The following is a 14,768-nucleotide window of genomic DNA, read 5'->3' as shown; positions in this document are numbered from 1 at the left end:
TGGCAACACAGATTCTCCAGTAATGAGCTCCTTGACTGTGGCCAGAACCCTGTCATTAAAATAATTGCTCCACATGGCTGTGTGAGAGGAAGCAGCTGAGGATGAGGCTACAATAGCCAGATGAAGCTCAGACAACTGCAACTACAAAAAGCACAAAAGATATTTTAAGGACTTATAAATGTCTAGGAAGTTGCAAAGCTGTGGGCCGCTAGGGAATGACAGCCCCTGAAAGACGATGCACTTAAGCAGATGTAATCACCATTAAGGGTTTATAACCAGGAGATTGTGAATCTGAGGCAGGTCTCAAACAGAGACAGCCACACAAACCATTACTACAGTTGGAAATCAATCAACGATATATACACAGTTTATAAAGGGCTACAGCTCCCTAATAGGGACCAGGTGGTAAAGGCAATCAATAACATCTCCAAGCACAAAGGACAGCTACCAGCAATAAACCAGGCAGCTGCCAAATGATGCCCCTCCCTGGACGGCACCAGGCTAGGGGATAAAGCCCCCAACAGAACTTCATAGATGCAAACAACAGTATTTGTTACCTCAGAATTATGAACTTCTTTAAAACTTTGGACTATTAATGAGAAACACCCTTAGAAAGCAATGCTATATAAATTTTTAGTTTATTGACTTACTTATTTGATTTATAATTTGTTGCTTTTGCCCACAAAATGGAAGTTTTAGGGTTTTCTTGTAATGCCCATGTTTGTTCTTCCTTATCACCAAAATCCTGAGTGAACTTCACAGGGGCTGTAGGATAAAGTCAGTAACAATGGAAACAAATTGGCTGTCTCTCCACATCCAGTCAAAGAGATGCATCATTGACACTGACTGAGGTGTCATTAAGCCAAATGCACATCTCTGATAACACCCATCTAGAAGCATTTGGTACACATGACAAGTATACAAGTCCATGAGTGATGAGTGATGAAGCCAGAGAATTTCTTAAGTTCTGTTGTTATGAATACATCTAAAATCAACCACAATGACAATATAATTAAACCAGTTTTAGGTTAAGACAAAATTTTAAGGTCAGGACATCCACTGACCAATAAATTTGGAGAAGTAAAACAATCAATTCATTCTTTATTTTCTCCAAGGTAAAAAATTGGCATACTAGCATTATTATTTTTTTTTACCATTTTCCTACTTAAAAGTGAAAGTATGATCCTCTATTGAAAACTTGGTTCTCCAAACTATCATTTTTTTAAAGGAAATTATATTTTTTTGTTTCAAGATACTTTTGGGGGGGTGTTATTTATAGAACTTTCTAACTCGAGGCTAACATAACTACTTGAATAAACTTTAAATGTAGAGTGTTCTAATTTTCTAAACCTCCACAACCATTCTCTGTCCTGTGCAATGACTCCCATATATGGCTCGCTGTAGTTTTTGGACAAAGGAAAATACTTGAGGAAAATGGAAAACTTATTTAATACTGTTATGCATTATGCTCTGGAAAGACTAAGGTCTTAGTTATTCCAGAAAAAATAGTTTAAATTGTAACAAAGCATTTCATTCTCATCTGGTTACACTGAATGATCACCAAATACCCTAAACTTTCCATTTCTCTCTAATGTCCTCTTTATCTGAGAAACAGAAGTGGTTGACTGATAGAATTATAGCTAATAATCATATATTTAAAATTAGAGTTGATCAGTACAATTTTTTTTGCACAAGAACTTTTTTGTACTGACCAGTAATGTGTGTATGTGACAGTTACAGAATTCAAGGGAGTGTGAGAATATCAGACCTCCTCCCAGGGCACTGCTGTGTTCCCGGAGCTATATGCACGCCAATGCATGTCCTTCTATAGCGCTCATGTGATGAATTTTCAAGCAGAGCCCTAGTCTTTTGTCCTAATCAGCTGAGAATGTAAATCAAGCTGTGACATTTTAGGTTACAACAACCACAATCAAGAAGAAAGTAAAATAACAAGAGGAGAGCTTAAAGAGCTACGCGCTGGACAGTGAAACACACTGGCTCAGCTCACATGTGTCTGAGTTACTTTATTTGGGAAATGTTCTTCTCCAGGCAGACTTCCCTGGTTAATCCTCTCCTTTCTCAGAGAAAAATCTTCTTATTCCCTGCTTGAAATAATCTATTTAGATTGGAAAAGAAAGAGCTGCTGTTTGTAACAGCATTACTGTACAATGCTTATTTGTGTATGCATATGTTTTTGACTTTGGTTCCCTAGGAATAGCAGGAGCTCAATGCACACATGATGGTGTCTAAAGTAATGAAGTAATCTGGGAAACATCCCAGAAACTAGGCAATTTATTAAGTTTATTTTTCTCACTTCAGAGATGATACTAGTAGAATAATATAGTTATCAGAGAACTGTATAAACTTGCATTGCATTTCCAAATAATAAAATAATAGTAAAATATAATTTAATGTAGCCTCATGTTAATAATAAAATCAATTACTCCATCAAAATTATTGAGTAGTATGCATCACATTCATTGGGCTTTTATTGTGTACTAGATACTATGCTATTGGCTTTATATGCCATTATCTTATTTGATGGTATTAACAATCCTACAAGTGTACATTATAATCATGCACATTTTACAGATGAGAAAATTAAGCCTTAAGGCCATAGAATTTGCCCAAAGTCATACAGCTAATGAGGGTGAATGCCAAGGACTCAAACTAGGGCTTGTCCAATTCCACAAACTAAGATGTCAGCTGTCATGCTTTCCAACCTATGAAGTTTTAGAAAGGATTTTTTAAAATAAAGAACCAATTAATATTACAAAATGAAATTCTATCATAATACTATTATACCTTTATCAGAAGCCATTAAAAAAGTAATAAGTACAGAAAAAAGAACACTGGATTAGAAATTTCACAATTGGAGTTTAGGACTGGTTATGCCTTTCTCTCACTGTGTGATAGAAGCAATTCACTTCAACTCCCTATTCTTAAATTTTCTCAACTGTAAAAAGAAGGGACTAAATAGAGGACTTTGTAAACATTTACCGATCCTATGCAATTCGATCTAGGGTCTTGAAAGATGAGTAGGAGTTTACCTGGTGCATGAGAGAATATTCAAACCAAAGGAAATACTTCACTGTTGTTTTAATTCAAGTGATTTTTTTTATCAGTTGCCAATTACTTGGGGAACAGTTACCAATGAATCTTAATTGCATCACTTAACTTCATATTTCTGAGAGCATAGGCTTCTCTCTCTAGGATCCTCACCAGGTTTACTTCTGAGTGTTACTGTGGCAGTTGGTCCCCCAAAGAGCCTCCCATTAATAGTCTCCTCCCCTTGCACCTGCGCTGTCTCTGTAAGTTGCTTTTGACCAATAGACTGCAACAGAATTGATGCTGTATGACCTTACAGTTAGGTTACAAGAAACCTCCCAGCTTCCCAGCTTCCACCTATATCTCTCAGAACACTCCACCTTGGGGTGTTCCCACTTGGAAGCCAGCCATCATGAAAGAAATGTGACTTAGCTAGACCACTCTGCCATTGGAAGCCCAAGCTACATAAAGATGCCCTGCATCAGTGCTACAGTCAAACCTCAGTCAAGCTCTCAGTGAAATGCCAATGTCAACTGCCAGAGAGGTGAGTGATTAAGCCACTTTGGGCAGCCCAATAGACTACAGATGACCACGGTTCCTGCTCTCACCTGACTGAAACTACATGAAAGACTTCAAAGGAGAACTACCCAGCAGAGCCCTGTTAATTCACAGACCTGTGAGAGAGAATTTAAAAATTGTTTCTTTAAGTGAAAGCTTGTTGTACAATAGGCAACCAGAATAGCCACATTAGATTTAAAAGAGGAAAGCAAAATGAAAATACCACATTGTATTAAGTTATCATGCATGTAAACTACGCCACTTGCCATGGAATTCACTTCTAACCTGAATGTTAGGCAGAACAAAACTTAAGAAATAATTTTGTCCCATGTTGGAATATACTGTTTCTGCACTTATTTTCATGTTTAAATAACTTGAATGGTTTCCCAGATAAAATGTTGTACTTCCCTAAAACGATCTACTTGTTTAAATCTCAATCTTATTGACACTTTGTACAACCTACTATTTTCTTGCTACACTAGAATGACCATCAGTTTTATGGTCTCTTTCATTTGTCATCTTATAAAAGAGAAACAATCTTTTTATCTCTATGCAGGTACATTCAGGATATCAAAATTTGCTTTTTGTTGCCAACTGCTTTTGAGTTTGCATGCATTAATGGATATATCCCGACATAGTTATCTCTGCGCCTCACATGTTTTTTCTACTATGACAGAAAAACACCCCTGGAATAAAGTCACCCTACAGTTTTACCTTAATAACATTGTAGTTTTTAGAGAAAAATATAAATTTTTTTCAATCTGAGGTTGTTACCAAAGACAATCAATTGCCCTTAGCTTTATTTCTTTTACTTTCACTCATGTGTCTTATGAATAAGCCAAAACCAAGAACTTAAAGACATTTGCCTTCAAATGTTGATATAAATTGTGAGTCTATATGTAATTATTGTTGGTTTGTTTTTTCTCTAGTAAATCTGATACTCAGAAGAAAACATGTGAATTAAACCAGATATGTAGAAAAAATCTGTACAGTGACATGCATGCCTTCATATGTCAAAAATATAGTGATTTTTTTCTGAGCCAATGTTTTTGATGTCTACTATATTAAACCTCTTTTCTGACCATTAAGATCAAAAGATCCTTCAATTTGTAAAAATAGTGGAAGTCAATGCTTATACTTACTTAAGGTTTATTGAGTATTATTTATTGTGTGTCTGGGCCTTCAAAGACCCATATGATCAAACAATATCATACCTAGGTATTAATGCAAGAGAAAAATAAAAACACATATCCACGAGGGAATGGATGAATGAAGGTGAAGGAATTAGCCAAAAAAAAGTATATACATAACACATAGATACAGAAAACAGTATGGTGATAGCCAGAGGGAAAGGTGGTGGGAACCAGGTGAAGGTGGGCAAAGCTGGGGTCTGGGGTAATAGGGATGAAAAGAAGCTTTGCTTGGGGTGATGGATGCAGGACACAGTGTGCAGATAATGTTTTATTGAGCTGTATACTTGAAACCTATATGGTTTTGAGAGTCAGTGTCACCCCAATGAATTTAATTTTTTAAAAAACTTGTACTTAAATATTGCAAGTCAACACTTATTCGTGCTTAAGATTTACTGAATCTATTTATTGTATGCCATATTCTTCAAAGGGAATACATTGATAAGGAATCACTTTTTATCTCAATGTATTTCTTTCCTTTAATCAACTTTCTGTGACCTTAGCATACAGCATTCATGGTTATATATCTTAGTTTTCCTGGATATGAGAACCTGGTGTTTTTTAAATCTTTGTCACTGAGAACTATGCTACTATTTTCAATGTCAGTTAAGACTTTCCTCCAAAACAACCTATAACATTCCTTTGTTTTTAGTCTTTCAATGAACTTTTTATTGGCCTTCTGCCCCACCATGGGATGCCCCACTTCTGCTGCCTTTAATGCCTCAAAACTTTGGTGTCATTGACCTCAGACACCACTGTGCTCTCCACAGTCCTGTGGGTCATGGTCTTTTGGATGGTTTGTAAGGAGTGGTTCTTGTCTAGGGTGTCAACAAGACTGAAGTCCTCCCCTTCTTCCAGTAGGTTGTGGTAGGTGGTGATCTCAGCCTCTAGCTTAACCTTAATGTTCAGGAGGGCTTCACACTCCTGGGCCTGGTGCTGCCCTTCTGCCTGGGGTCTGGGACAGCTCTGACCCCAGGTGCAGCAGGATTCTGTTGAGCTGTTCCATTGCCTGGCATAGCATGTCTCCCCTCCCTCAGGCTGTTCCCCAAACTGGCCTTCAGATTCTTCATTGTGTCCAGGTCAGTCTCCAATGACTGGACCATACATCTCAGCTCTGTGAGTATCCTCTCAGCTGCTCCTATCTCAGTGGTCTGTGAGGTGACCATTGTGCTGCTCTCTTCAATCTGCTGATGGGACCAATACTTGTCTAGCTCCTCTCGGTTCTTCTGAGCCAGCTCATCATACTGGGCTCAGATGTCTGCCATGATTTTGCCAAAGTCCTGAGATTTGGGGCATCCAACTCCATAGTCAAGCCAGAAATGGCAATCTGGTTTTGTAGACCATTTACTTCCTCCTCATGTTCTTCCTTCAGAGCAGCTCCTCCTTCAGAGCCTCGATCTCTGTCTCCAGCTGCAGCTGAGTGATATTGGTGTTGGTGTCATCAGTGACTTTTCAGAGCCCATTGATGTTATTCTCCATAGACTGGCACATGGCCAGCTCTGTCTCATACTTGACTCTGAAGTCATCAGCAGCAAGACGGGCATTGTCAATCTGCAGAACAATGTGGGCATTGTCCACAAAATTTGCAAAGATCTGAGCCCTCAAGTCCTCAACAGTCTTGAAATAATGCCCCCAATCTCTGACCTGGGGTCCCTTCTTCTCTAAGTGTTCCTGGATTTTGCTCTCCAGTCTCTGATTATCAGCCTCCAGGCTTCTCACTCTGTCCAGGTAGGAGGCCAGGTGGTCATTCAGGCATTGCATAGTCTCCTTCTCATTCTGGATGCTCCTTATACCCACCAGACCCCTGGCCATCCCTGCAGCCAGGCCCCCAGATCCCCAGCTGCCCTGCACACTGGTGGAGCAGGACACAGAGATCCAGGAGCCCGAGCCCCCTGTGCCTGCAGAGACACTGGCCGAGCTGCCAGCCAAGCTGCCGGCCAACTGGACCCAGTAGCTGGGAGACTGCGCAGAGCCCAGGGTCCAGTAGCTGGTGGAGAAGCTGGAGCATGTGCTGAAGCTCATATTGTTCAGGGAGGAAGGTGAGAAGCCAAGACTCAGATTGAAGCTGCAACAACAATAACATTTCAAAAGTTGATTCTACCATTGACATAATATATTAATTTGTATATGATACTTCTATAGTTGGGAGATTTTCAAATATTTTTCTGCTACCACCCATGATGGCAGGATGTCCATGTGTGGGATACTCTCCCATGCACTGTACAGAGACAAGAGTAGTATACCAAGGAGAGACCATGGCTTCCCATACTTCTCAGTCTAGCTGTACATAATTTACTATACATAAGTTCCTGCTCTGATAGCATTGAGTGTGGTCTACTCCAGTTTATTTTTGAAAAGTGAGTTCCTCACAGATTATATTATTTGGAAAAGTGTTACTTACTCAAAACCTCTTAACTAAAAGCAACAGCTGTGACATAATATCACTGTTGCACTATTGGAGAGCCGCTATTCTACACTATTTCTTTCTTTCATGTAAATTATCTAATTTATTGGCATATTGTTGTTCATAATATTCTCTTATCCTTTTAATGTCCATTATATCTATCCACTCTTTCATTCCTAACACAGAAGATTGCAGTCAATCTTCTCCCCATCCCCTAGCCTTCGACATGCTTTCTGTCCTCAGAGTTTTGCTTTTTTTTGGAATGCCATTTAAAAGGAATCACAACAATAAGCAGTGTTGGGGGTAGTGCTTCTTTGTCATTTTTTTCTTTGATCATTCTGGCTAGGGAGCTTATCAATTTTATTGATTGTTGTCTAAAGCAAGTTTGATTTCATTGATTTTATCTGTAATCTATTTTCTCTGTCATCAGTTTTACTTTATTATTTTCTTCTTTCCACTCATGTTGAGTTTAATTTGTTCTTTTTCTAGTTTCTGCAGGTTAAAACTTAGTTGTTTTATGTCTTTCTTTTTCCTAATATAAGTATTTTAATGCTAAAAATTTCCCTCTAGTCCCTGCTTTACCTGCATCCTGTAAATTTTAATTTGTTGCATTTTCATTATCATTCAGTTCAAAGTGATTTGTAATTTTTCATGGGAAAGTTAGGCCCATATTTAGAATGTATTGTTTAATTACCAAATATGTAGAGATTTCCAGATATCTGTTATTGATTTTTAGTTAAAATCCATGGTAGTAAGAGATCACGGTTTGTATGGTTGTAATCTCTTTAAATTTATGAGACTAGCTTTATGGCCCAGAATGTGGTCTATGTTGGTTAATGTTCCATGTTTACTCAAAAAGGATGTATTCCACTCTTGTTGGAGGGAATCCTTATAAATGTCAATTAGGTCAAATTGGTTGGCATGGTTATTTCGAGTTATCAATACCATTACCCATTTTCTACTTATCCTATCAATTACTAAAAGAAAGATGTTGAAATCTTCAATTGTAATTGTGGATTTGCCTATTTCCCCTTTTAATGCCATTAGTTTTTGCTTCAGCCTATTTTGAAGCTCTGTTCCTAGATATGTAAACATGTAGAATTGTTACAAGTGTTTGATAAATTTTACCATTATGATAAAAATATTATCAAATGTCTCTTTGTCCTACTACTGTTCCTTAGTGAAGTCTACATGGTCTGAGATTAACACTGCCACCCCAGCTCTTTGCATTTGACATGTTGTGGTAGAGTTCACACATAACACAGTGGGTACATTTTGAGAAATATATGCAGTTGTATAACCATCATCACACTCATGACTCAGAATGTTTCTATCACTCCAAAAAAATTACTTTCAGCCCCTTTGCAGTCAATCTTCTCCCCATCCCCTAGCCTTCGACATGCTTTCTGTCCTCAGAGTTTCGCTTTTTTTGGAATGCCATTTAAAAGGAATCACAACAATAAGCAGTGTTGGGGGTAGTGCTTTTTTGATTTAGCATAGTGCATTTGAGATTCATCCATGTTGTTAATTTGCTCTTCGTTACTACTTAGTACTATCCCAATGTGTGGATACACCCCTTTTTGTTTATCCCTTCACCATCAGAGTAACACTGGGGTTTCTTCCAGTTTGGGGTCATTATATAAAGCTATTACAAGATTTGAGTACACATTTTTTAATGCAGATGTGTTTTTATTTTTCTTGGATTAATACCTAGGTGTGATATTGCTAGATCATATGGTAAGGCCAGTATTTGAAACCTAACGATGGTGGTCTTGGGCAGCCCTTCCTTCAGTTAGCATGCTTCTAAGTAATGCAAGAGTCAGACCCGAGAGTTGTGAAATAATGAATTTTGTACCAGGTGAAAGAGGAGAACACAACAAAACCCTGATAGTGTAGATAAACATTTTACAGCCTCTAGTCCAAATAAAGGCCACCTGTAGCAAAGAAAAATGTCAAGAAAAATTACAGCTTAAGTTCTGATTTTGATTCTACTTAGAAAACTTAAAAAGAGTTTTAGATTAAGGCAAATAATTTTTTTTAAATGGCAACACGTGAAACTATTAAACGAGCACAGATCCCTGTTTAGATATTCATGTATGCAATTCAAACACTATATTTAATTGGCAGACGTTAGTTTTTAAGGATACGAAGAGTTTTCCTTACACACTCAAATGATTGCTCTGACTATAATCTGGGATTCCACTGATGGCTTTGTTAATTATTCGTCCTTGCAGCAGACCTTAATATCCGTTTAAGACCAAAGTGGCTAGAATTACCTGCCCACTCAGACTCCCAACTGTAACAGACAAGTAGAGAAGCTCCAAGGAGCTGAGGACGCACAGGTAACAGGTGCAGCTGGCCGGTAGAATCTGACATTTTAAATCGCCTGACAATCTCGGCTGGGGCAGCCTTTGACCGGAGGGCGTGTGGGAGACGAAATGTGGGAGACAAGGGGCTGGGATCTGTCAGACAGACCGACCACGCCCTGGCCTTGGCCTTCGTTGAGCTAAACTCCGAAAGCCCACTCGCTGGGCCGCGCCAACACCCCCGCTGTCTCCAGCGCATCCCGCAGCCGGTCGGCAGGTGTGTGCGGCGCGCTGGCAGGAAACGCTTTGCGGGTGTGGGTCCAGCGGGCGGAGGGGCTGCCAGGCGCCCGGCGGAGAGTGGAAGGCTGGGTAAATGTCGGACTCCGACCTCCCCGCCTCCCTATCCTCTCGCGCTTACCAGGGATGCTCTCCTTCCTTGTACGTTCGCAGCCCCGAGGGGGCGGCGTGTGTGAGTAGCTGGGAGGGGGCCGCCAGCAGCTCAGTGGAGAGCTTGCCCGGGTTTGTCCGCCGCCGTCACCTGACTCGTTGGAGCAGCCACAGCTGAGGTGGGGGCGGGGATGGGGACGCAGCGCGGAGTGCTAGAGAGACGCGGCGGCGCTGGCGGAGGCGGCGAGCGGGCACTGGTTCCTGGGGCTACTAGCGGCGGGCGCCGGGACCTCGGAGCTGAGGGCGGGGGCCCGGCCAGGGCTGGAGGTATCGCGCCCCGGGGCACCGGGTCCACGCGCGGCCGCACACACCCACCCGGCGGGGCTTCCCTGGGCGGCCCAGGCTCTGCACATCCAGCGGCGGGCGGCACCGCTCCTAGGGCGGGGTGAGTACCCGCGGCCCCGGCTCGGCCCCCTCCCAGGAGCAGGGCCTCGCGGGGCTCGGGGAGGATAATCCTAGGGCGCGGAGAAGGGCAGCGGCTGGGTGACAGCGCCGCGGTGCGCTCGAGGGCCGGCGGGGGGCTGGGCTGTCAGCCCATCTCTGCCCGGCTGCCAGGAAGGGCGAGGCGCTCGGAGACTCTGGCGCCTCCGCAGAGCGGACCGGTCCCTGCAGCGGGGTTTGGGGACCAAGGGAGGGTTCCCAGGTGAAGGGCCTTGGTGGGGCTTTGGAGGCTGCGGCGAGGAAGGAAGGGGAGGAGAGGGCATAACATGGCGCAACATTAGGATAATCTCCTCCGCGACTGAAGGAGGACGAGCCCTTGCCGCAGCAGCGCGAGCAGGAGGAGGGAAGCGGCTAGGGCTTGGGTACCCAAGTCATTCTCCGAAGCCCGCGGACTGCAAGGTGGCAGCGCTGCGGCGGGGACGTGCGAGGTGGGAGCCGGGTGGACGCGGCGCCCCAGGAATAACCCTGAAGCACGCCAGTCTGGCCCTCGGGGATCAGGTTGCAGGCAAAGTGCTGATTGACAGAGGGGCGCCGAAGGGGTGAGGTGGGACTGGGAGCGGATGGTGGCACATTGCCGGGAACGGAACCCACACTGCGGTTCCGTTGCGGACCTACCCTCACTCAAGACCCCCTAGACCACGTTAGTTGAGTCGGGCACAGCGCTTTGCTGGTTCCAAGAGGTGGTACCTGGGCGGGGACGGAGGAGAAGAGAGCCGCCGTGCGGCGGGAGGAGGCAAGGCCTGGGTGCTCCGAGGGTAGGGTCTGTAGGTTAAAGCAGGTCCATCTCCCCTACTTTCCCGCAGAAAAGGAGGCGGTAGACACGGCCAGAGAAGATGTCGGGCCAGACGCTCACGGATCGGATCGCCGCCGCTCAGTACAGCGTGACAGGCTCCGCTGTAGCGAGAGCGGTCTGCAAAGCCACCACTCATGAAGTGATGGGCCCCAAGAAAAAGCACCTGGACTGTAAGCATCTCTTTATATAAGTGGGACATGCGCATGGCAGAGGCGCCCAGGCTGCCGGCAGCGCGGCCTGGGCTCGCTGTCCGTAATGCTGCAGCCTTCAGAACTCCCAGCGGAATCTCCAACTGTGGAGGTGTCCCTTTGGGTCAGCCCTGAAACCTTGTCTTTGAGCCATATTTTTTCCTCCTGTTGACCTCCAAGGTCTTAGTGGAGAAAAAGATTGTATATTTATTAATAGTATAAGATACTGAGAAATTGCACATTCAGGATTAGGCACTCTTCGCCTCTTTTTTTTTTTTTCTTCTCCATGCTCCCCTCCTCCAGGTTAGAAGAAATCAGGGGTTGCACATCCGTAACAACAACAACAAAAATAAGATGGATTTATGGAAGGTCAAACTTGTCACCCTAGTTGTTTCCTAAATACATTTTGGATAGTTTTTAGGCAGTGTCATCTCTTCAGTGTCACTGCTGAGATTTTGTGTGTGAGTGTGGGTATGTGAGTGTGTGTTGTATATAATTATACCAGGCTGAAATAAATTCAAGCTATCGAATGAGGAAATTGCACTTTATAGATCATGGAGATTTTGTTTTACACTTCCTGGCACACTTCTTTGCCCCGTTCTCAGAAACTGCTGGGCCGAGTGACTAGGCTGTGGTCGCAAAATGGATGTGCTTTGCCAGCGTCTGAGGTGGTGTGATTTTAGATGAAAATGCTTGGTTCATAACTTTTTTTCGTATGGTTATTTGATAGGAGAAAGTAGTTTGAAATCTATATATTTCTGAAATAAATGTTTTATTTGATTAACAGGTAATCTTTTGTTAATGAAAGGCAAATAGGGACACTTAGAAAAAGCCTTTCACTTGCATTGGGTATGAGGCTCCTAATAAATAAAGCTGTGTCAGATAGATTCTGTAGTTGCTATTCAGTCTTTTTGACCTGCTTAAGATCTTTCCTGTTAGGATCCATGTTTGTTGGTAAAGGTCAAGTGTTGGCAGGAGAGACACAGGTATGGCCATACCCATTTTACATTTATGTGACTTCCTTTGCCCATTTTCGGGGGGGGGGGGGGTTTGTTTGTTTGTTGTATTTTTGTTTTGGGTTTTGGGTTTTTTTTTTTTGCTTCAGGCCTTCCCCACCACCTTCCATGTGTAGCTGAGAAAATGGCACCAGTGTTAGAATGGACTCTGGTCCTACCTGTATAAGCTAAGCTTGATGAAGCCTACAACGGACATTGTATCCAGCCTTGTGAACCTGTTGTCTCATAAAAATGAAAAATCTTGCTTCTAGAAGCATGTCTGAGAGGAAAACCCCATTATTCCTTTCCTGTGGGAGTTCTTAATATTTGTTGATAGTGGTATCATGTGCTATATATGCAGTTCGGGATGAGAGAGGCCACCAGGGCCAGGGCACCTAACAGAAGTGGGAATTATAAATTCATGACCAGCTTGCTTTGCTGCAGCATGCTGAATCATTTAGCCATCTTTCTATCAGTTTCCCCAACTCTGGGAGGATGACTCATATCTTAAAGGTATGTGTCAGTCTAGCAAATCCTTATAATAAAAAGCTATCGTTTATGGATTTCCTAAATGGTTTGAAAATGATAGATCCATAGATTGATACATTTCAGAGAACATTCACAGGTTTGAGCATTCCATTAAAACATATTCAGATAAAAACAAACTTTTCCATATCTAACTGTGTAGTCAGTCACCTTACTCTTTTAAATCACAAAAATCCCTTGAAAATTTTCAAGGAGGAGGATTTTCCAGTATCTGTAGTATATGTTAGTAGGTAGGCTCATTCTGAAGATGTGGAACATAGGGGTAAGATTCCATACTTAAAGAAAGCAGCAAAAGTAGAAACTGGTATTGAACTATTAATGTAAATAATCATAAGAGCAAGACATTTACTGAGCAGTTACTATATGCCAGGCACTGAGCTATACACTAATTGACCACTGCTTAACCAGTTCAGTGAGGATAATTAACTTCACCACTTTTAACCACTATACTTAACTGCCATCTGTGGTTAATTTAGTAATAATTTATTTAGTAATATTCTCTGTTGGGGGTGGGGGGAAGGAACCATATTAGCCTGAATGGTTAATCTTCAAAATACCCATCCTGTTTTGCAAGGCGTTGTGTGAAACTGAGCATCATAACCCATGTACTTATTGCAGTCTCTATGAAATACGTGAACACAATTTAATTCTGTCACTTAAAAAATTAGCAAAAGCCAAGTATTGAGAAATATTGGGTTCCTTTTAACATTTTGCTTTTCCACTGAGTCATAAATTATCTTCGCTTAAAACCAACCTTACGGTGGAATTTGAAAAGATAGATATCACATTACTGATATTTCCTTATTTAAGAAAAGATGATAAACCTGAATATTCATAATGTTATAAATATACATATATATGCATTGTAAAAGGGCATCTTTACTCAGGATTCCTTGTGAATTTCCTTCTAATAATAGACTACCTAATTTATCCCTGGGTTTTCAGTAACATACCAGTTATACAAGTGATTCACACCTGTCACTAAAACACACAAACGCATAACTAGGTTTCCCTGTAGGCCCTGAAAAACTCTTAAGTAGTTAGTGTTTTAGAGTTGAAAATATTAAATGCTAGTTGGAGGAAAAGAGCATAAAATGTAGACTTGGGGATTTGAAACTAAAAAATGTAATACATAATTGGATTGATTTGTGTGTAAACATTTTATGTTAGAGTTTAGATTGAAAGACAATAAAAATAGAGTATATGGTTCTGTGCTTTTTTTTAGATATCTGGATAATTAAATGGGTTCAAGATCTTTATGTACAGTGTATTTAATGTTAAAGTACTGGTTTAAAAGATAATTTTTTTCTCTTTAGGTTGATAGGCCAAGAAAATTATTGTTAATTATAGTGATTTGTAAAATGATGCTTAATGGCACATGATTTATACATTTGAAGAAATTATTTACCATCTGGGGCAGAATTACATATGGTGAGAAGGTGGAGATAAAAAGAAACTCTAGATATATATTCTCAGATTTTTTTCCCTTTTTTCAATAACCATATGTTTCTTAGAGGGAAACGGTATTCAGAAAAAGCTTATAATCAGCAGTTATGTATTAAATTTAAAGGATGTGGTTAACCTTTATAATCTAAGTAAGGATTATATATTTTAAGGTAATTTTTGATTATGTAAAGCTTTTACTCCGACTCTGTCCTGCTATAATAATTTTGCCTGGTGCCCATGAAACTTACACACCTAACCAGTATTGGTTTGGCATTAGTTTTTCTGGGTCCATCTATACCTCCCCACTTCCTCTTCCTTGTAACTTTGGGTATAGATTTGGTAATATAGAAAACATCCTGGACTAACTCGTCTTCTTGGCTGCAGTTGTTTTACAGTCGCTTTTCCT

At 41.4% G+C, this 14,768-nt stretch overlaps 1 protein-coding gene and 1 pseudogene across 20 annotated transcripts in view; one reads left to right on the top strand and one right to left on the bottom strand.

Annotated features, from left to right (window-relative positions):
- Positions 1–4,921: 4,921 nt before the first annotated feature.
- On the bottom strand, positions 4,922–7,348 carry LOC114495461 (annotated as a pseudogene).
- Positions 7,349–9,684: 2,336 nt separating this feature from the next.
- The window catches only part of SNAP91 (synaptosome associated protein 91), a 133,307-nt gene continuing 128,223 nt past the window's right edge, over positions 9,685–14,768 (top strand). For 13 of the 20 annotated variants that reach the window (XM_036024419.1, XM_036024415.1, XM_036024413.1 and 10 more), the window contains exons 1-2: positions 10,124–10,338; positions 11,198–11,357. In XM_036024419.1, the coding sequence (XP_035880312.1) occupies positions 11,228–11,357 (130 nt within the window). In that variant the 5' untranslated portion in view covers positions 10,124–10,338; positions 11,198–11,227. The other 7 variants (XM_036024425.1, XM_036024424.1, XM_036024411.1 and 4 more) reach the window with 6 other exon arrangements.

This window comes from Phyllostomus discolor, chromosome 4 (genome assembly GCF_004126475.2).
Source record: "Phyllostomus discolor isolate MPI-MPIP mPhyDis1 chromosome 4, mPhyDis1.pri.v3, whole genome shotgun sequence".
Classification (NCBI taxonomy): domain Eukaryota; kingdom Metazoa; phylum Chordata; class Mammalia; order Chiroptera; family Phyllostomidae; genus Phyllostomus; species Phyllostomus discolor.
Note: the sequence above shows the minus strand (reverse complement) of the source record. Positions and strands in the feature narration are given on the sequence as shown.